Below are 22822 nucleotides of genomic sequence, written 5' to 3'. Positions count from 1 at the left end.
CTTTCACTGGGAAAAATGGCGATGCAAAACGTCCTATTTTAAACCGGACCAAATGCTCAGCCTTCATCGCTGCATTAGAAACCAAATCCAATTTGAAACCAAATCAAATTCCAATTTTTAAAAATCAAACCCAATTTGTTCATCCAGCTGCGCTGACAGCAGAGATGAACATAAGTTACCTGTTTGAGCTTCAGTAAAATGTTGTCCACAGCAGTGTGAGTATAACTAGTGAGCAGAACAGATTTGCCGCTCGCCACCAGCACACGGACCAGGCAGGAGATGGTGGTGGTCTTGCCTGTGCCTGGCATGCCCAGGATCAGCGCATAGTGATGAGCAGCCAGGGCTTTGGACACCGCCTTCTGCTGCCCTGAGTTCAGCTCTTGTAGGATAGACTCCACCGCTGGATCAGGTAATGATTTCTGACTTCTGCTGCTTTGGGAACTTAAAAGAACACACAAGAAAACCTAAATCTCGCTGAAGAAGAACAAGTGTACGCATTACCACAAGACGAAAAAAAACACCATTGACAAGTTAATTTGTACAGCAATACTACACACTAAATGCACTATGTTCTATTATCCACGTTTGCCTTAGGGAAGACGAAGAGGAAAATGGCTTAAGATCAGTCCTAATTCTAAATCCAGGCATATAGTACAACCTGAATAATAACATGTTTCGTATTCTTATTATTCCTGAATAATAAGATGCTTCGTTTGCAGCGACATAACTTCCTCGACTTTCGGCGTGAAAAGTGGGCAGGCGAAAGATCCTATTCTAAACCGGAACAAATCCTACCGTCTTCATCACTTCATTGGGATGCATGTTAAAACCGATTTTTATGGCAACACCTTGTGATATTTGTACTCTTTTCACTAATCATTACTTAATATTTCGTGAGTTATTTCTAATCTTCAGGGTGGAGTTAGATAGCAAAACGCGATACTACACAGCAAAATATCCCATACGTGATCTACATTCTCACAGATGTACGTATGTTCGGCTGGACCATTCCCCCACTTAAGGACAAGACCTAAAAGGAGATCAGTCACGGTATTTTGAGTTATTTTGGCCACGTACAAAATCTCCTTTAAATTGAAGGAAACCTGAAAATAGCATTTTACTAATTAAAGATAGAAAAACACTAACACTAAAGTGATAATAATGAACCATAAAGAAAGAAGGATGGTTAAGGATGGAGAAGATTAATACGGATTACAAACGACGAACTCGAAAAATTCAAGCTAAACTTTTCAAGATGCGCCAACCGCGATGGTCAAGACAGTTGTCGGTTTGGGAATATTTGAAAGCTCTGTTGAGCCCATCTCCTTTATTTTACCAACAACAAAGAAACTCACGGTGTCTGCTGCGTGAAGTACTCTGTGATATCTGACGTCTGGCTTGATATGCTCACTGTGTCGTTCCTTCTTTTCCTTGAAAACACCGGAGGCTCCAAGTCGACAACTTGGCGACGCAGCTGAGCATCTATGTCAGAATCGCCCTTAAACAGTTTTGCCATGTTGGACCACAGTGTAGTGAGAGTGCTGTACTCTTCGTCTTTGTCGAGGCGATAGAGTTTGAAGCTTGTTTCTTCGGTCTGTGCATCATATCTGAGGTGTAAGTGTAAACTCAGTGTTACCTGTGATTCATTGGTTCGTCTTTGAGTGTCTTAAGTTATCCGTAATAGCTTTGACTTTTTCCTACAGTGTTTGCCGTTTGGTTACGAAGGTGATTCGTACCATCTACCCAAATAATCAGATGCAAAACTAAAGCCAGCTGCAACTTGGTCACGCACACATCGTCACGCACACATTGTCACGCACATTTTCCCGCGCTTGGCGCAGGTTCCATCTACGTGCTTCGATTTCTCATTGGTTAATTCTTTGATTATGTTAGCCACTGTAATTGCTTTGGTCTCCGTTTTAACACTCAGGTCATGAATTTCTTCCACCACATTATTCCAAAAAGTGTTTTATGTAAAATTGTTGATAGTAGCAATTTCCAGTGACTAATTTACCTTTTAGTTAAGTCTCTGTCTAGTAAGACTGCAACTTGGGTCTTTTTCACTTCATGGATGTAGCCTGTGTGGATGGTCCAAAATATCACATAAATTACACAGTAATGGAACGATACATGTCATTGCATTCACATGAGAAAACCCTTTTAGTATCGTGAAATAGCCAAGGCATAGTCAAAATCTGTAATCATCACAATGTGGGTTTATTTTACAGTCAAACCCGTAGCCCTTGCGGGCTATGGGTCAATAGCCCATGAGGCGAAGCCTCATGGGCTATTGACCCGTGGTACTTGAGGGCGAAGGGTCTAATTGTTTTATTGTCACCCAACTAGTCGGACAGAAAAGGCAGTGATAAAGTTAGCAAATGCAAGTTGAAGAAATATTTAATGCAGTTAAATGCAATTTAACGGAGTTAACAACAAAGAGCGCCAGTGTTGTCTGGAGTCAGCGGCGTTTCATACATGGGCATGCGCCAGATCCCATGTGCTCTTTGACTGAAGTGTGTTTAGCGTTACAGGCGCTAGCGTGTTATTTGCGTGGCAGTTCATGGGACCTCATCTTCAAGGCTTCCTCCCTGAGTAGCGTGTGCATTATTTGTTCTTCGTTCGTCGTTTTTCGAATCTTGCCGTTGTTTCTTTCGTTTGGTATGGCACATCGTCGTGCAACAAACAACAGTGTGGCCGCCATGTTGGATTCAAGTCAGCCTTCTTCTTCAGCCGATTCTCCCTCTTCGGTCGTACGTCCTCCCATTTCTTCGACTCCGGTGTCCACTCCGCCCTCCTTCGTCCTCTCTCAACAGGACCTCAGTCAAGCGTTTTCACAAGCCTTGGGGGATACGTTACCTCGCATTTTGGCGGCTTTGCAAAGTCACTCATCGAGTTCTTCGACAGCGGGAAACGCGGCGTCGGGCACGACGTCATCCGGTTCTGTTGTCATTAACCAACCACTGCCTTCTTCTGCAGGCCAGTCCTCAGGTAATTTGGTCGTTCCTCCCTTTATTTCAACATACTGCACGTTAGGCAATTCTTCTTTATCTTCGCCATCGTTGTTTGGTTCTCGTGGTGCTGCGAATGGATTGCCATCTTCCAACCAGTCTTTCACGCCATTGGTCTCCTTTGGTTCTAATTCCTCCATCGCCTCTACCTCAACATCCCTGAATAGGCCGTTTGTTGTTGGCCCCGGTTATTCCCCTATCCCGGAGAAGCTGGTGACAAAAATTAGGTCTGGCCAATTTGTGGATCTTGCTGACTTGCTAGCAGAGAACTTGAAAGCCCAGGAGACAGAGCCCCAAACGTACCTTGATGGCAAACTTCTCGTGAGTTCTTCCAAGAAAAGGGTGCAAGAGATCACTGATATCGTGACATGGGTTGAAGCATTCACTGTGTACTCGTGGATCTTCTGCTGTGCTCATTCTTCCAGATGGCAGGACATGACACAATACAAGCTGCTAATTCTCAAGACGTCGCGCCAGTTCCCTGGGAAGGCTTGGCTCCATTACGATGTTGCATTCCGCAAGGACGCAGCTGCTGCAGGTTTGGTGGACTGGTCTCACATGAACCATGATTTGTACAACTTCCATACTCTATCGTCACCTCTTCCCCAGTCAAGCCAGCAGCCAACCACTTCGTCTTCAGCTTCAATTTCGATAGCCGGTTCATCCACCTTTTGCCGATCTTGGAATGATGGCACCTGTCGCTGGACCTTTGGTCAATGCCGGTACCTCCATCGCTGTGAGAAATGTGAAGGTGATCATCCACGTGTCAACTGTCCATTTCGGGCCTCAACCTCTTCCTACCGGCGCTCCCAGTCAACTCCCCCATCCCAAAGCAAACGTCTGCGGCGTTGAAGTGGGATCCAAACCATATGTAAATAGCGTACATTCATCTTGTTCAGTTTCCTTTTCAAATTTTTTGATTCCTGTTCCTGTTAATGTTGTTGTTCCTGCACCACAAGATGCTTTTGGTAATGACATGCCCTCCGAAGTGGCACACCATGCTTTGCCCTCTTGTTCTTTGTCCATTTTGGGCGCCCCGCAGCAAGACCTGGTCCCCCCATCCAGAGTAACCCCCATAGACGCGGAGGAACTTCGGCATGAACTGTGTTCTTACCCCGACCAAACGCAAGTGGAGTACGTGATTTCAGGTCTCACAAATGGTTTTCAGCTGGATTTTGACCCTCGGGCGGTATCTTTAAAATCGGAGAATAAAAATATGCCTTCAGCATCCCTTCAGCCTTCAGTCATCGACCAGTATCTCCTCACGGAACTCGACAAAGGCCGTGTAGCTGGCCCCTTTGCTATAGCCCCTATCCTAAACCTCCATGTGAGTCGCTTTGGAATTATCCCGAAGAAGTACCAGCCTGGAAAATGGCGGCTTATCTTGGATCTGTCTAGTCCTTTAGGCCATAGTGTCAATGATGGCATTCCAAAAGAACCCTTTTCAGTGCAGTACATGAAGGTTGATGATATCATCGATGGGATCATGCTTCACGGCAGAGGAACGCTGTTGGCAAAGTTCGATGTGGAAAGTGCTTACCGTAATGTCCCTGTCCATTCTGATGATCGTTACCTACTTGGTATGAAGTGGCGTGGGAAATATTTTATTGATATGGCGCTTCCATTTGGACTACGCTCTGCTCCTTTCATCTTCTCGTCCATTGCAGATATGCTCGAGTGGATCCTCAAACACAATTATAATGTGAATTTTCTTTTACACTACCTGGATGACTTCCATACATTGGGCCCTCCTAACTCACCTGTTTGCCAGAACAATATTGATACTTGTGTTAAGCTATTTAAAAAGTGGGGTATTCCTCTTCACCCGAACAAATTGGAGGGGCCATCCACTTGTTTAACTGTGCTCGGTATTGAGCTCGATTCTCTCTCACTTCAGGCCCGTCTGCCGCAGGATAAGTTTGATCGTATTGCTGCACTTCTGGAAGCCTGGTCCCTCAAACAACATTGCACACGGAAGGAGCTGGAATCTCTCATTGGCAATCTCCAACACTCATGTAAAGTAGTTCCTCAGGGGCGTACCTTCTTGAGACGCATGATCAATTTATTGTCAGCCTTTCGACGTGATAGCCACCCAATTAGGATCAACCAAGACTTTCGCTTAGACCTCCGTTGGTGGCGAGAATTTTTCCATTCTTGGGCTGGTCTCAGTTTCCTGCTTTCCCCACAGTGGGCGACCTTGCCTGAATTTTACGTTTCCTCAGATGCTGCTGGTGCTCGGGGTTATGGTGCAATTTGTGATCATGAATGGTTTGTGGGTGAATGGTCAGCTGTTCAGCATCCCTTGGCAATTGCCTACAAAGAGTTGTTTCCGGTGGTTATTGCAGCTTTCCTATGGGGCCACCGATGGGCTTCTAAACGAGTTGAGTTCTGCTCCGACAACATGGCAGTCGTTAGTGTTTTGCGTTCGGGCACCACGAAGGATCCGAACATGATGGTTCTTCTCCGTCACTTGTCACTTGTGGCAGCCCGACATTCCTTTGCCTTTACTGCCTCTCATACGCCGGGTAAAGACAACTCGATTGCTGATGCCTTATCTCGTTTTGATTTTCAGCGTTTCCATCATCTTGCTCCTCATGCAGCTCCTGGGGCGACTCCAATTCCGTTAACGCTGCTGGCTCAGCTGCCCGTAATTTGACAGATAAATGCCAGTTCTATTTGACCAATGGCCTCGCACCTTCTACTCGCCAAGTTTATGCTTCGGCTCAACGTCAGTTCTTAGATTTTTGTAGTCAGGATACTCCCTTCGAGCCAAGTCAGCCTCTTTTACCAGCCAGTGAACAAACTCTGATGCGTTTCTGTACCCATTTAGCAGATCGTCTTCACCATTCTTCCATTAAAGTATATTTGTCTGCAGTCCGTTCTTTACACATTGACTATGGCTTCCCAGACCCAATTGTCAACCGTCTTCAACTTCAGCGTCTCTTACGAGGGATCAAACGTCATCAGGGCCCAAATCTCCCTCAGCGCCAACCAGTGACAGCCGACCTTATGTCTGTTTTGCACAAGTCTTTAGATTTTATCAACCCTGACAGTGTCATGCTATGGGCAGCCTGCTGTCTTGGCTTCTTTGGGTTTCTTAGAGCTGGTGAATTTACAACAAACGGTACCTTTGATCCATCTGTTCATTTGACCGCGGCAGATCTTCAAGTAGATTCCTCCACCAATCCCCAAAGCTTTCGAGTGTTAATCAAGTGTGCAAAGACTGATCCTTTCAGGCAGGGTTGTTTCATCTATCTTGGCCGTGGTTCCCTTCCTCTCTGTCCTGTGACTGCATTAACAAACTACCTTCATCTTAGTGGGCCAGGCACCGGACCTCTCTTTATTCACCAAGATGGCTCTCCTCTTTCTAGATCTCGGCTTTCCTCGTTGCTTCAAACCACTCTACAGGCAGCAGGTATTCCTGGAAAGTTCTCGGGTCATAGTTTTAGAATTGGAGCCGCTACAACTGCTGCCCAGAGAGGTGTTCCTGATCATCTCATTAAGACAATGGGTCGCTGGTCGAGTGATGCTTACTTGTTATATGTGCGCACACCTGTGGAAACCATCCTTTCAGTAGCTGAACGACTTGCCGAACAGGTATGGTTTTTGTCACTAATTTGCCAGTTACTGGGTGCCTACGGATTTGGGCATTTTTCTCGAGGCTCTGGCCTCCCCATCCATGAGCCCCTCTCTTCTCCGAGCTGGCTAGCGCGCTGCTCGGAGGTCCTCCGGCTGGGCGTGGGGGCTCATGGCTGGCTTGCCAGGATTTGCCAGCCATGGGAGCAGTCTCCATCTAGGAGCTGGCTGCCAATAGTGGAAGCTCCTGGATATCACAGGCACCCAGCCTCCATTTTGCGATGCAGTTGTTAAATGCAGTTAAATGCAATTTAACGGAGTTAACAACAAAGAGCGCCAGTGTTATCTGGAGTCAGCGGCGTTTCATACATGGGCATGCGCCAGATCCCATGTGCTCTTTGACTGAAGTGTGTTTAGCGTTACAGGCGCTAGCGTGTTATTTGCGTGGCAGTTCATGGGACCTCATCTTCAAGGCTTCCTCCCTCCCCCCCATTTCCCTCCCTCTTTTCCACTGTTCACACAGTGTGACGGGTGCCTGCTCTCCCTTCTGCATGGGGGCTCATGGCTGGCTTGCCAGGATTTGCCAGCCATGGGAGCAGTCTCCATCTAGGAGCTGGCTGCCAATAGTGGAAGCTCCTGGATATCACAGGCACCCAGCCTCCATTTTGCGATGCAGTTGTTAATTTGGGAATAAAATGAAAGAAAGCGTCGCGCTCGATTGCGCCAATTTCGCTACTCGAGGACTGTTACTACTACTACTACTACTACTACTACTACTACTACTACTAATAATAATGGCATTTCGGGCAGTATATCCACAGGGTGGGTCTTCGCCTGCCCGATGCTAACTAAATTTACAATTGTAAAAAGATTAAAAGATATCTAAGAATTTATATCTATATGTAAACGAGATAAAATTGTGTTTTAAGATATGCTAAAATAAATAAATGAATAAATAAATAATTAAAATTATGCCAGGTAATAGCCCTCTAGTAGCGTAGCCAATTAAAATGCAGGATTTGCATTAGTCCACTAGTTGGCTGATACCAAAAGGCAATAGGCCCTTTGCACGATCCGGTCACACGGTTCAAAATCACACATGTTGGGACGCAAGTTGCACCGCGGGACTTTCAAAACAAAGGCAGGTCAAGGTGGACTGGTGCGAGTTGCTTTGTTTTGGAAGTCCCACCGTGCAACTTGCGTCCCAGCATGTGTGATTTTCTACCATGTGACCGGATCGTGTAAAGGGCCCATTGTCTTTCACTGAGGCACGTGCTACAAGCAAACAAACACTACTAAAGCTGACTCGTAATAACTACATGCATGCAGGGTTTGCAAATGTCTTTTTTTTTATTGTACAAGTTTCAAAACATTTCGTTCATTTCCCAGACATAGCGTTAAGAGCCAAACTGTGCGCTCAACCTTGATGTGTTTGTTTTGTTCCCTTTAGGCTTGGAGTCAAGTTTTAGCTTAAATATATCAAAACGAGCCTATTCTAGAGTTCTTGCTCAGATTGACTGCCAGGCCTGGAAAACTAGCCAAAAGATTTTCTTTACTTTCTTGTCTAATTTGCATGAAGGCTAATGGTATGAAGGCTGCGTTCAACTCGACTCACCTGCCGCAAGAGCTATAGCTCCATTGTTCTCGTCACTCAAAATCACGCGTTCTCCCACAGCAATAGGCACATTCTGTAACGGTGTCACGCTGGGATGATTTACGCAACGCTCAAAATTGTGTCTGCAATAATGACTATTGGCTAGCATCGAGTCATGATCGTGCGGCTTCAGGACCATGTTGCTAAAACAACGACCCAGCTTTTCCCTCTCCAATCCTTCCAAACACCAAATTTCCCTTTGGTTTCTTTTCTGCTCCATCTCCTTCCCTTCCAGACAAACCAGTTTATACCAGTTCGTGAAGTAGTTGACATAGGTTTTGGACATATGGTCTGTCTTCTCGTTAAAAAGTGACCCCAGTCCACTGGTCTTGCCATCGCCTTGTTCTGTGGCTTTGTGGAAGGTGGTGCAGTTTTGTGCTTGAGAACAACGCTTGCAGGTGTTGAGGTCTCTTAACATTGCTTGAAAAAAAAATAAGAATAAACTACACATGTAACAGAAAAAATCTTTCCCGTCTCTACAGATGCTGCCTGTGTTTCTCGACTGAACAAGTTTTTGTATTAAAACTGCATTTTGAGGTGGAATTACAGTTATGTGGAAATGAAGATTTGAGGCGGCAGTAGCTTTTTCAAGCAGAAATGCAGATATGAAGTGGAAGCGTTCTTGGATCTGACAGTGTGGTCTTTTGAGCCAGACGTGAGCTTTTGAGATGAAGTGGACTCTTTTTTAGTAGAGTATAGATCTATCTTTGTCTTCGTTGTAAGCTCAAGTTAATTCAACAACATCCGCTCACTAACAAGACATCTTGATGGGTGAGATAATTTAGGCTTTCTACATTCCTTCATTCTAAATCATTATAACTTCATACAGATTGTTCAAAATTCAGACATTCCAACACCATTCCAGTAGCTAAATAAACGTTCTTAAATTGAATGACTTTCCCAAGCCAGCAATGTAAATTTAAAATCCCATAGCTTTCTGTGACGGCCTGTTCATGACTGCGTGAGCCCTAGAGTTGCTTGCGTTAGCAACAAAGTCTTTCATCCAAACTGACGTTAAGAGTCCTTTTGGTTTATTTCAATTACAAACGTTACATTGTACCAACCTGGCATGGTGCCAGTAGCTCCTGCCCTGTTAAGCGTCAAGTACCGAGCAACCTCATTCCTCTTCATGATCAGCGCCCTTTTCTCATGGAGGAAGCCAGGCACGCTGAGCATGTGAGCTGATTTCATGTAAAACAACAATCCTGCATCAACTGCTTGAGAGTAGCGATCAGACATGAGTAGCGTGTACAGGATCACTTGCGCCCGGTGTTCAATTGAACCTGGTAATGTAAAAGGTTCAGGTATATAAAGGAAGCAGTACACTGCAGCTCGCAAATAAACAAACGAAGCCGACACAACCCGTGTTTTATTCATATACGCGTTTTCAAGAGAGAAGTGCATAGAGGACCATCAGGCGCAGCTCGGTTTCTTTTTCCTTTTATAAAAAAGTCCAAGAAGTTTCGTGCGCTCAGACTCCTGACATACAGTGTACAGTGGAGGTCGCGTGTTCATATCTCGATAAAGGAAGCACGTGGCATAAGACAAAGGCTTATGGCGTGTAATTATGAGGTACATGCTTTGTGGTGCTAAAATGAACTAGTACTGACCAATAGTAACGAGTAAAACTCCTTGAAGATTTTATACTCATAAATAAAGTAATCAAATGCATCAAATGTCAACTGTGAATAATAGTCAGAGTCACTGTGGTTTTCACTTGAGTGTCGAAAGTAATTCGTATTTGCCTTGGCTTAGTATTTACTATGCTAAGCTATTGTCTGAAAAGACTCGCGCCACTTTGTCATCCAATTAGGGAGTAAAACCAATCGTGACTCTTTCGCACACGTAAAGTCCTTTGCCTCACTTCAGCTACGATTACTTGCTTCAAGTTTTGCTTGGTTCACTGGATTTCCCTTGTCCTTTGTGATTGGCCAGGGTGATTACTTTGGTATTAGTTTTACGATACTCAACCGAAAACCGGTTTTGAAATCCAAACGATAAAAATATCAGTAAACGAAAAACCCGCACAACTATTTCTTTGATTTAGATCTTAACATATGGCATTGGGTGCGTAAAGCAGGACCTTCGAGAAAGGGGCCCCTGACGTAACATCTGCTTGGCCCTCCAGCAATTTCAACAAAAGAAGTTATCATTTGGCCTTACCTAGTTTGGTGAACATTTTTCCTGTCTTCAGCTCTAATGGCAATACTTTTGTCTGCACCTGGTGTCCTGTATCAGGTCTGTGTCGTTTGATTTTAGGTCTTCTGTCAATTTTAACTTCAACAGTGGCATCAATTTTTCCTGGAGAAAGAGATCAACACAAATCAATCTTATTAAATAGCTCTGCATATGAATGTATTCGTGAGATCATCATAAATCAACCACGAGAGAGTCTAGAGTGATCACAGATTAAGGGAACTCAGTCACGGTACTTTGAGTTATTCTGGCCACGTACAAAGTTACCTTGAAATTGAATGAAACCTGAAAATAGTAGTTTACTAAGACAGAAAAACACCAAAGAGATAATAATAAACCATAACGGAACAAGGATGGTTTAGGATGGAAGAGATTAGCGCGGATTACAAACGAAATTGAAGAAAAAAATAAATCTAGGCTAAACTTTTCAAGATGTGCAAACCGTGATGTAGCTCCTTTAAACTTCAAGAATGGTGATGTAAATGTGATACATGTAATGTCTTCTTAAAAAAAAAAGTTATGGATTCGTTTTTTTTTTTTCTCAGAACATAACTTAGAGTAAGTGCTGTTGGAGTGTTATTTGATGGCTTGTAGCAAAGATGGTCACACTGCATAAGAAGATTGTTGCAAACTTGGGCGATGTACATTGTTTAGTGAAAGACACTTTCAAGGAAAATGAAGCTTGTTCAGACGGTTACGAACAGATGTCCGCTAATTTGAAACATCAAACAAAATTAAATTTGCCTACCCTTGAGTCCAAATCTTGGTGACCAGATGTTCTCTTCGATGTCTCTCAAAGCGGAAACACACACACTGGGCTGCTCAGCCTCTTGTGGGTATTCAGGGGTCTTAAAATCTATGGCCCCAACATCAGGGTGGGGAAAAGGAGCCACAAATTTCTTGGCCCAGTCACAGAGAAGTGGAATATGCTCCTTGAGCTTCTCCATGGCCCAGTTCTCTGTCTGTCCCAGGCTGTACAGGTCATCTAAGTAAGAGAGCTTCTGAAGAAGTCCACTAGCTCTCTTAAGAAGGGCATCAGGGGAGAATTCTTCAGACAAATCATAACAGTAACATGATCAATGCAGCGACTCAAGAGGTAGAATTAACAGGGCTAAAAAACCCCTTGAATTCCAGCTTGCCCTTCTGAGAAGTAGCATTCAAATTTTGCTTACCTTGGGCAAGTCTTAGTTTCCTGTTTTTGTTTAGTTGGTTGATGACTTGCCTGGGCCCCTGCCCATTGGGCAAGTGGGAATGAAAAATGAGAGAGGTGTCGTACCATGTGTTTAAAAAGTCAAAATCATACCTACAGTTGAATCAGAAGATGCAATAATATTTATATAGAATCAGGGCTCGACAATAACACTTTAGTTTCCGTTGGAAAGTGAATTTACTTCTTGGAAAGTAAAAAATCGAAAATGAACCAAAATTCTTACCCAATCTGGGAAGCAAATTAAAATTAAATTTTGGGCTATGCTGGAAAGTAACGTTTATGCTAAAAAGGCTTAAGTAAAAAACGTGTGTATAAAAATAATCAAATGATAAACTTAACCATCTGACAATGATTTTTTGTCCGCAAAAGGACGAGTTTACACCATTCTAGCATTTACCAATCTGCCATATTGGAGTATTGAGAGAGCTGCTGAGTACATGTAGGTCTGGGTACGATAAATACAGGTACATGTGGTATGGTGCTGGTGTGGTGCAATCAAATCTGCCACTTTTCAAATTATGCTGATTCTACCTCTGTCAACAGCATACTAGGACTGCAAATGTGGTGGGTTAGTGGAATGAGGATGAGAGGCCCCAATTTTAATGACTAAGGATTGTTAAAAAATATCCAAAAATATCAATGCTATAAGATATGGTAATACTTTTTAAATAAATTTATCATGTTTAGCAGTTATGATACCACACTCCATTTAAGAGAGTAAAATTTGAGATGGAAAGTAAAATTTGAAATCTACCTTCCAAAGTGGAAAGTGGTGTAAAACCTTAGTGTCAAGTCCTGAGAATGATATTAATCATTGATGCATGTAGTTGTCAATGTGATGACCAATCACAAACAAGATTTGCTAGCCTCGCTGCACTATGAATGATTAGGTGAACTGAGCTTGGAAGTAAAAATATTGCAGGAATGAAGTATGATGAAACTATGAACTCTGCATCAAAAAACAAGTCTGATGTTTGATAAAATAGTTTTAAAAAAGGGGACAAAAGATTAAAAGAAAGATTCAATGTAATGCCACTAGGATGTGTTAGAAGTAAGAACTTAAGTCTGGAGGATAATTCTTGGAAATATACTCACCATTAAATTCTATAGCTAGGTCAAACAAATCATGAAGAAGTGTTCCAATCAACATGGCTTCACTTTGGCCTTCAGTTCGGAATCGCTCATTAAGTATGCTTTGCCGCAAACACTTAGTTGCCATGGAAACAGTAGTTCCAGATACTAAAGTATCAGGGTGGACAACAAGGTAATGGTCAGATGAGTTGTCAAGGATACACATGCCTGTCTTGGAGTCAAAAGTCCCTGTAAAAGAAATGCATTAAGAGCGGATGGTTTCAAGAAAAGATACATTATAAAAAAAGATGCTACATGATGTATTTCAGGGGTAGTTCATGGTAAAGAGAGAAAGAGGAAAAGCTGATCAAAGATGACAAAATAATATCTATGGATGGTTTACAAAGTATGACTGAAAAAATAAATATTCCAAAAGTAGCATTCAAAGAATGTGTTGTCCAATATCCCAGGTTGGGGTTTTGCAGTCTGGCTACTTCATTCTATCCTCCAACTGATGGTCAAGTGAAGTTTTTTAGGGTAGAATTAGAGAAAAATTCAAATTTAGAAGCACTATTAGGAACAGATTTCTTTCTGATTTTTAATCAATTAATCGTACTAGCACTGACAAAATTTTATCCAGGCTAGTGAAATGATGGTCAGACTAGTAGATCCCAGCTATAGCTTTCCCCTGGAAAACTGATTTTCTTTGCGCACTAAAAAGAGAAACATAATTTATGGCGCTCAAGGGTGATGGCAAGGTGTGGGAGTGGTAAAGGCTTAAAATCATTAAAATGTTGAAACCTTGGTCAAGTTGTCTTAGTTCTAACTTTAGTTAGGGTTACTGTGTTGTATTCTTAGGCAGGGCACTCTATTCTACCTCTACTACAGAGGTTTCATTAAGGGCCGGGCACCGGGCAAATTGACAGCTGAGAGGATGATTTTGCTTGCCTGGTTTGACCATCTACTGGAAAGTTTTTCTTATGAAGAAGTTCTGTTCAAATAATTTTTCCCATCTGAGAAAACCAGTTACCCTCCTGCTGAAAGCATTAATGAAACCCCTGCTACCCAGGAGTAAACATTGTTACCAGTGACCTGTTACAGGAGCTTAACATGATATTGGCTAAATGCCTGCAAAGGGATGGCATCCTATCTGGTGGGAGTACAGTGTAGCACTACTTCCAGCTGTAGAGAACTGTTAAGAGTTAGGTACCATCAAAATTATGCTCGGCGCAGTTCAAACGTCGTGCTTCGCCATGCCAAACTTAATTGCAATTTGGTTTGACTGTAGCACAGCAGGAAAACAACTCTGATTCAGACGTTGTGTCAGAGTTGAACCAAATTCAGGATTTACTGATGCCTTGTAACAATTCACCTCTTAGCTCCCCGTGGGAATGCAATCTCGCCAAAATACATTACATTATATAAAATACATTATATAAATGTAATTTATGAATTTTGTTTAGCGTGGCAGAAGCAAAATATTTGAATCGCTCCAGTCATGTAGCACAGCAGAGCTTGTCGAACTTAATTGCTTGGGGAACTTAATTCAAAAGTTTGATTCAGACACTGTGCTGCTGCTGTGCTTTTTTCGAACTTAATTCCTGAATTTAGTTTGGCATGGCAGAGGCACAATGTCTGAACTGGGCCTTAGACTGTTCAATGATTAAAGGTTAAAAATGAAAAATATCCATACCAGTAATATGAACAATATCGCCAGGTTCAACCTCACTCATCTCCCACTCTTCTCTCAGACTGCAGAACTTCTCTTGACTTAAGGTTTCTTCAAACAGTCTAAGGACCTTCTCTGACAACTGCCTCCCGTACTTAGCCACAACTTCTTCACCCATCAACTCTCGGCGTGACACCTCCAGCACCAAGAAGCGACTGTAGCCAGCAGTTCCCGATGAGGAGAGACTAGCATTACTAGCGAGTGAGCATTTATTTTGAAGGTCCTTGGAGATCTCATTGTCCTGTTCATTACCCTTGTCAGGGGAGAAGAGTGCTTTGCATGAACTGTTCTTGCTAAAAAATAAAGCAGGTGAAGGATTTTCTCAGATTTTATGCAATGACGGGTGTTGTTAGTTGTAATGGGGTTGCTTTGGAATTATACAGATTTTATTTGCATTGCTAAATGTAACATAAGCAGGTGTGCACATTCATTTTTTTCTTTTTCATTCTCTGTATGTGTGTCTGTGTCTGTGTGTGTGTGTAAATGAAATCGTGTCCTGTTTTTTTTTTCATATATTCTGTAACTTTATTGCAATATTTTTTCCGCTTGGCCCAGCCACTTAGTTTGATTAGTCTTAGCTATTTCTAAGTGGCTGTGCTCTGTTTTTCATTGTTATTTTTTCACATTGCATGTATTTATTTTTATTGTAAAATTTTTCTGGGCACGAAATAAAGATTGTTGTTGTTGTTGTAAAAATAAGCTATAAAATCCACAGGTTCAAAATCTAACTTTGTACACCCGACTACTAGCAATCATTGTTCTTGATAATCCTAATATCAGCTGGATGTGAAATACTGTAGCCAACTGGTCCACTCCCTGCCACTTGAGATTCTACACTAAGTTGTCAATAAACTAAGATAATTATTTGTTTACTTAATGGGACCTACCGTGAACTATGCAAGTTATCAGGACAAGTGATCATGGGTGACCACTCGACACCATCCAGTAAATTATCCAACTCAGCTGCATCAACAACACTGTCAATGGAAGTGTTTGCAGCAGCATTTGATGATGTCTGTGTTTGCACAGCTAAGTTACATAATCCTGGAGATTTACTTTGTGACAACCCAGATTTATGGACCACTGCTTTAACTGGAGATTTAAATTGCTCAGTGATTTCTTCAGCTATATCTGCTGAGCATTTCTTAATGTCAATTTCACTGTGATCAATTTCTTGAGGAATTGGCACCATGCTACCTTTTACAGATGATTCTAGACATTCTAGCAATTCTTCATTGAGTGAAGAATTCTCCAAGCTTGTGTCTAGCATGTATTCCTCTAGTATTCTTTTATCTTCAACATGCTTGTCTGTAAGGCACTTCTCTTTAGAATCTAAAGCCCTTTGCTCTAATTTTTCTACAGATTTGCTACTTGGCATACTTTCATCCATCCTTTCCCAGAGGTTACATTTTACTGCATTCTGAAAGGGAATTGAGGCAAGCCAGTGAGTAGTCACTTGGTAGTTTTATAATATTAGAAAATAATTTCTATTGTCAGATCTGGAGTGGTATAATGTTTAGAGTTCAGGGGTGGGATACAGAGGGGGTGAGTGAAACACCAATAGTTACACTGGGTAAGTGGGAAGACCTTTTATTTTGAACTAGCACTAGCAATAGACCATTTTGCTAATGCAAATATTTCCTAGTTCCATTCCCTTGTGGGGGTAGGAAGTAATCACTTGGCCAAAAATACCCTCATTAATGCATGAAATAGATCAAATTTTGCCCCCACAAGGGACTGGAGCCAGCATGAGCAAAATGGTATATTGTGACATTAATTCATCAGCTTCATTAGTTCTCTACCATGAATTTGTGCTTTTTTCCTTTTACCCACAGATGCACAGTCAATGTGGAGAGCCAGCAGGATTTAAGTTAGTACTGTTTGTTGTTTCGAATACAGCAATTTCCTGATTAAAATTTCTTGTTTTCCCAACACTGAACAAGCCTGAGGCTTGTGTCTACCCGTGGGGATACTTTGGGAATTTCTGGGTGGGGATGTGCCGCTGGGACCCTGGAACCCTTAGCCTATACCAGAGTTAGTTCAGCTGAATTTTGCTAACCTATGCTAGAGTAAACTCCCCAAATCCCCCCATCTGTCGACACTGTTGAGGCTGATTTGCGTAAATTTAAACTTGCCGGTTTGATTTTTACATATTTTTGAGTGGCAATTCCTGGTTTCCTTACTCTAGATAAAATCTTCAACCAACCAGTCAGTTTTGTGAAAAATGATACCCTATTCTAGACCCAAATACTCTGATTTATATACCCTATCCTAGAGTAAACTGCTTGAAAACCATACCCTTCACAGCGGCACATACCTATATAGCCCATATATGGCAGTGCCCCCCCTCCCCGGGTGTGTCCAGTCAGACACTCCACAGGACATTGTCAATTGCTGAGAAAAAATGCAAAAATTATCTGTGTTTAACCCAAGAAATACCTTAGCTGGCAGAGGCAGCTCTGTTTGCAATCTCTTCTGTAAAGGAGAGCATCCCTTGGCAGCTGACCTTTTCATTCTCGATCTCAGAACAACACATTTTGAGGGGGCAATAACTGGAGTAGATCTCTTCTGATCAGCCACTTGTGTTCCTTTTACAACATTTCTTTCATTTTTGGGAGACTTTGCTGTTGATCCACACAAATGCTTTGCTTTTTTTAAAGGACTGGACAACACTTTTCGCAGTTTCCCCTTTTTGGACAGTTTATATTTTTTTCTACTAGTTGAACATGTTGTTGATGGAGTTCTCAGAGAGTTGCAAGAAGGTGAAACTAAATCTGATACAACTGACTCATTGCCAGTATCTCTCACTGCAGGATCACATCCTTGAAAACCAGTGTTGTCCATTTCAACTTCCTCTGTCTCTCTCTGTTCAGAGGTATAATAATTTGTGGTAGATAACTGATTGGCAACTGACATTTTATTTGTCAAGGGGGAACGCAATTGCGTATGACAGCTCACGACACTGTGTTGTCCTGCTGGAGATGGTGTCGGCGGAATGAGATCATCATCTTCTATAGCTGTTACGGTATTGTTATCAGGCAAGACATCACATTTGTACCCATTCACAACTGAATGTTTTTTCCCTCCACTCCAGCATGCTGGTGCTGGTGGTTTTAAATCATTTACTATGTTATTATTAACAGAAGGGGAGGGAAAACCATGTGCCAAGGTAAGTGACATGATTCTATCTTCATTTGCCTTCTCATTTCTTGGTAAAGCACCATTTTGTTCCATTATCTTTGTAAAGTGCTGTATCTCAGTGTTATTCTTGTTACTTTGTAAAGAAGGTCTTGTTGTGCCATTTTTGCTTGCATTACTGTGGATAACCTTGGTTTCGTCTTTCTGAACAAAATGAGAACTTGTAGTTTTGATCTTGCTATCCTGAGAGGTAAGAACAATAAAATGAAGTAAAGTGTAAATCATTTCCATACAAGATGCAGCTTACTTGTCCACTAAAATACATGGGGAAAAACTAACTAAACAGTGTACTGTAGTACTGAAATATTTGGTAATTCCACTGCATTGTGCAGTGCGTCCTTACTGAGCACAATTCTGTGCATACTGTAATTTGTGTGCACATAAGAACACAGCAGCTTCTTCTTTGCCACTAAGCCAGCCAGAAAGATAGATGGCTGTGCTAACAATATACTGTAAATGAGTTTTAGATATAAAATGATTAAATAAGTTCAATTTAACAGCATTTTAAACAGAAACTTCTTCAATGCAAATGTTTCGTACACCAGAAGAATAAGTAATCACTACAAAAATGGAATTATTGTGACCTTGAAAATACAATACATAACAAATGTGTTAACTGAAATTGTTAACTTTGAATAGAAATTCATTCATCATGAGCCTGATAACAATGTTAAATTGTTACTTGACGTCATTCCAGTACATGTACATCTGTGAGAAAGCAGTGTAGCCAAGTGGTTAGGGTCAGCAGGACTTGAAATCCAAAGGTCATGGATTCATGTCCCGCTCTGACCACTTAGCTGAAATTGTTTCTCACTAGACCCTAGTTCAACTCCTCAGTCATGCTAGTAACATAGCCAACTGGTCTGCCTCCTACCAGTTGGATTTTTAAGCTATGTTTAGTTAATATATTTGTTTCTTTTAGTTTAAGGTGCCTACGAAGTGAAAAGTGTTTTGGTGTTTTTCTGTCGCTTGTTACATGTATGTCGACTTTTCGAAATTGCCAAAAGCGAATAATGTTAAAGAGAGAAAAATTTGACTTTTTGCTGCCCAAAGTTCGAATTTGACAACCAAAAGTGGGTCCATTTTGCACGCAGCCAAAATGAATGTATTACAAGGTTGTGATGTAGGAAATTGTTGAGACGACTTCATCTTTACTTTCTGGCTCTTGTACGTTGGAACTTTCACTGGAGGACATATATCCATCACTATCTGACATTTTACTTGCAAAAAAATAGCAAACTTTGAAGAAATCTCCTCTGGCAATTCACGTAGCTACAGAGGCAAAGTAAGGTAAACAAATCGCTGGAACAATTTCATGCAGTTAAATGCAATTTAACGGAGTTAACAACAAAGAGCGCCAGTGTTGTCTGGAGTCAGCGGCGTTTCATACATGGGCATGCGCCAGATCCCATGTGCTCTTTGACTGAAGTGTGTTTAGCGTTACAGGCGCTAGCGTGTTATTTGCGTGGCAGTTCATGGGACCTCATCTTCAAGGCTTCCTCCCTCCCCCCCATTTCCCTCCCTCTTTTCCACTGTTCACACAGTGTGACGGGTGCCTGCTCTCCCTTCTGCGTGGGGGCTCATGGCTGGCTTGCCAGGATTTGCCAGCCATGGGAGCAGTCTCCATCTAGGAGCTGGCTGCCAATAGTGGAAGCTCCTGGATATCACAGGCACCCAGCCTCCATTTTGCGATGCAGTTGTTAACTACATGTACATCATCACTTGTAAACTCGTTGCCAGTCTCCAAACCCACTGTTTTGCTATACTAAGCTCACTTTGGGCAGCAAAAAGTCAGATTTTTCTCTTCGTAACATTATTTGCTTTACACAGTTTTGAAAAGTAGACATAACAAGCGACAGATAAACGCAAAAAAAATTTCAATTCATAGGCACTTTAAGTGACATGCCTGTGAACTAGCTAGGTGTAGCTAACTGCATTGAACACTCTAAACAGCAACATTTGAAATTTTGTGATAAATACAATTACTATAGTAGCACCTCACTATCTCAAACTCCCTGCTATCTTGAACCCAGATCATTTTCCCTTAGGTGTGCTTTTTCAGTCAGTTGCTTCCAGTTATCTAGTTGAACCCTGACCTCTTGAACTATTTTTCATTTTCCAAGATCCAACTGAATAACAAGTTTAATAATAGTTATTAATTAAAACTTGTTATGCAGTTGAACCTTGGGAAATAATTACTATTTTCTATGTGTTATGAATGAATAAATGAATGAATGAAAACTTTATTAATGTGTCAATGTGCATTTAGCTATAGATTAGCTAATTGGGGACACCTAACTAAAGTCAATACCTAATGACTGGTTTACAAAAATTAATAAATAAATATTGAAGTTGATAAATACTTAATTACACCACGATAATAATATAAAAATGATTCTGTTCACGATTTACATAGTTTCCAGGAACTGCTAGATTGTTGTCAATGAGGTCTGAAAGGTCAATTTGTCTCATTCTCGTCTTAAACGTCATGAGGGTTGGTGATGTCCTTAATTCCTCGCTAATTTTTGATCAGATACAACTGTATATGGACCCTGGTATCTTATTGTGCATTTTCCATAACTTGTAGTACTTATTAAATGGAGGTATTTATGTTTCCAAAATATGGACTTCACTGTACCAAAAACACTTGGGCTTCTTTTTCTCCAAACTGGTACAGTCCTCAATAAGTCTACAAGTCATGCACATATCTTTCAAGTAATATATGAAACATGAAAGACCATGTTTGACCACATTTCCAAACACCGAGAAGAGAGTTGAAAATATGACACGCAGCGGAGTATTTTTGACGAAGTTCAAGGTGTTTGGAAATGTGGTCAGACACTATCTTGAGTGTTTGATATATCTTCTCAATCGAAACGAAAACAAAGGAGAAAACGGAGAAATAAAATCGTAAAAATCTATGCTAATTAAGATCAAATATCCAAACACTGCCACAGTCATGATTTCCTTTGTTTAAACTTGATGAATTATTAATGAGTTTGAGAACATAGAGCACAATATTTGGATGACACCCAAAGCTGAATAATAACAACACATCAGCCAATATATTGACCGACACTCGGTCAACAAGTCATACACATGATCCAATGATATTTACTTGTAAAGTTGTACCTTTTTTGTTGATAGCTTGAGGCTCTTCCTGGATCCATTTCCTAGAAGAATAGTATTGAGAATTTATATGGATGCATGTACTAAGTTAGAACTCACTAAATAAAGCAACAAAAAGTAAACTTGCACCACAGTAACCTAATGAAATTCTACTATACAGTGCTTTACAATACAGGGCTGTGCTCTAGAAACACCCAGGTGCCACAGGTGACTAACTCTTGCCTTTGGGTGACTAGAAAAACTTACTTTTTTGATACATGTATAAGTTTAAGTTCTGGGTACACAGGATTTCATGGTTAGGAACCTTTGGATTCCTCATAATTTTTCATAGACCACAGCCTTGCAGTAAAAAATTGCTGGAAATAATTCGATGATTATTCAAGAAAGTTACTAAAACTGGCCAACCTTTGGATTCTTGTCCTATAGTTGTCCAAAGTTGATAAGTTTCCTACAACATACGTTATCACTTGTTAATTTATTTGCTTTACAAAGATTTAGGTTAATCAGTGCAAAGCTCTATAATATTGAATAGTAATGTAGAAACTGCGTAGCATCTTTTAAACTACAAGTAAATGTTGAAAATATTTTTTAAAAAGATGCTAAATGGCGGTATAATCAACCATACTGCCATTAAGCATCTTTTTGGTCTTTTTAACAATATTTTAACATTCAAAGCTCTATAATGACTGAGGATTTCATTTTAATTTTTCATTTCATTAAAGCATTGGGGTATTGAGGCTATCATTCCTTTAAGAGTTGTCAAATTTTCTTTCCTTTTTGCTAGGGTTGTAATGCTCTTAGGAATTTTTGGTGGGGAATGTGGTCAACCTGGGGCCCGTTTCTTGAGGGTCCCAAATTGTTTCGTAGCTGGAAAGCCATAGTAAAATCTCAAACCCCAAAAAATCTCAAATGATTACAGAGCAGTTTTATTCACATATTCTTAATATGAACAGAGGTTCCCTTCACATGAGAAGTTTCAAGCATACACGCCACTTTGCATTTGGATACAGATTAACTAAAAATGGCTTTGCTGGCCCAAAAGGTTTCTGGGGCTTTCAAGAAACAGGCCCCTGGTTCTCTGAATCCTAATCATTTTATACACCAAAAAAAGGACATTTCCGTACATGTTCACATCTGGCCTTTTTGGCTGGTTGCATATCTGACATGGAAAATTGTGCTTCATCAGTAGCATCAAGCAACTAGGAATATTTATTTTCTTCTTCCCAACACCTCCCCCCTCCTGCGCCTAGATGGGACGCTAGTTCACTGCAAGGTCACCTACAGCATTTTCTTTACTGGTGCTACCCATTTATTTATCTGGGTGGAGAGAAGCGCTGTCAGAGTCTTCACGTAATGTCCCTGACCAGCAATTAAATCGAAACCGCTCTTATTGAAGACAGTGTTTCAGTTGTGGGAAATACAAGTTGGCTTTGGTCTAGCACTCATATGCACTTTTAAGCTTAACTATTAGGCATAAGGTTTAAGAAGGAAGACAGAGAACGGTAAGACTTCATTCAAACAGTAAGTCTGTAAACTATTGAATGCAGTATAATTAGAATTTATCCCAGGCATATTAAGCTTACCTTTGCACTGAAATAACTTTTGATGGTTTGCTGAGCAGGGCCTTTTTCCTGAGCGAGTAAAAAAAAGTGCCGAGAAGGTAAGCTTTCAGTAAGCTTATGGAAATGTAGCGTTAATCGCGATCTTAATCAACCAAACTAACCTCTTCCTCTGAGCTGCTTCTTGCTCTCTTTCCAGTCGCCCTGCTCAACCTCGCTTTGCCCATTGCTCTCTTCAGAAAGCAAGGAGATGGAAAACGTTCAAATTGTCTCGGGTCAACATCAGCTTATAGCAAAAACTAAGCGCTTGAATATTGCAAAACCATCTCCGCTTGGAGCGAAATGGAAAGATGGCGAATTTCCCGCCAAACGCCGTCTTGACCAGCTGCATAAAGCTAAAGATACGTCATGTACCAGTCACTAAGTATCCTAATCTCCCCAGGCTTTTACTTGCTTCCTTTACTCAACCTCTCCTCTCGAAGACAGCGGGTT

The 22822-nt window shown here is 41.4% G+C and overlaps 2 protein-coding genes across 2 annotated transcripts in view; one reads left to right on the top strand and one right to left on the bottom strand.

Annotated features, from left to right (window-relative positions):
* The window catches only part of LOC110045504 (DNA replication ATP-dependent helicase/nuclease DNA2-like), a 26534-nt gene extending 3712 nt beyond the window's left edge, over nt 1-22822 (bottom strand). Inside the window, exons 1-15 of the mRNA XM_089279482.1 lie at nt 22495-22822; nt 22355-22402; nt 21177-21219; nt 20775-20815; nt 16884-17825; nt 15332-15864; nt 14409-14737; nt 12740-12964; nt 11183-11482; nt 10402-10539; nt 9303-9521; nt 8200-8658; nt 2015-2078; nt 1356-1607; nt 180-441 (exon numbers count right to left, since the gene is read on the bottom strand). Of these exons, the coding sequence (XP_089135608.1) occupies nt 180-441; nt 1356-1607; nt 2015-2078; nt 8200-8658; nt 9303-9521; nt 10402-10539; nt 11183-11482; nt 12740-12964; nt 14409-14737; nt 15332-15864; nt 16884-17825; nt 20775-20815; nt 21177-21219; nt 22355-22402; nt 22495-22557 (3918 nt within the window). The 5' untranslated portion in view covers nt 22558-22822. The remainder of the gene's footprint in view (nt 1-179; nt 442-1355; nt 1608-2014; nt 2079-8199; nt 8659-9302; nt 9522-10401; nt 10540-11182; nt 11483-12739; nt 12965-14408; nt 14738-15331; nt 15865-16883; nt 17826-20774; nt 20816-21176; nt 21220-22354; nt 22403-22494) is intronic.
* LOC149097661 (uncharacterized) lies at nt 5812-8053 on the top strand. The gene is made up of 2 exons (XM_089279774.1): nt 5812-6712; nt 8035-8053. Exons 1-2 carry the CDS (start codon nt 5817-5819, stop codon nt 8051-8053), a joined length of 915 nt encoding a protein of 304 aa, XP_089135900.1. The 5' UTR covers nt 5812-5816.

Source organism: Orbicella faveolata, unplaced genomic scaffold, assembly GCF_042242905.1.
Source record: "Orbicella faveolata isolate gen_17 unplaced genomic scaffold, um_ofav_v1 contig_47, whole genome shotgun sequence".
NCBI classification, from domain to species: Eukaryota; Metazoa; Cnidaria; class Anthozoa; order Scleractinia; family Merulinidae; genus Orbicella; species Orbicella faveolata.
This window is presented reverse-complemented; position numbering and strand designations above follow the sequence as displayed.

Excerpts from the sequence above, each read along its gene's own strand:
- LOC149097661 (XM_089279774.1), top strand. The coding sequence starts at position 5,817 with ATGCGTTTCTGTACCCATTTAGCAGATCGTCTTCACCATTCTTCCATT.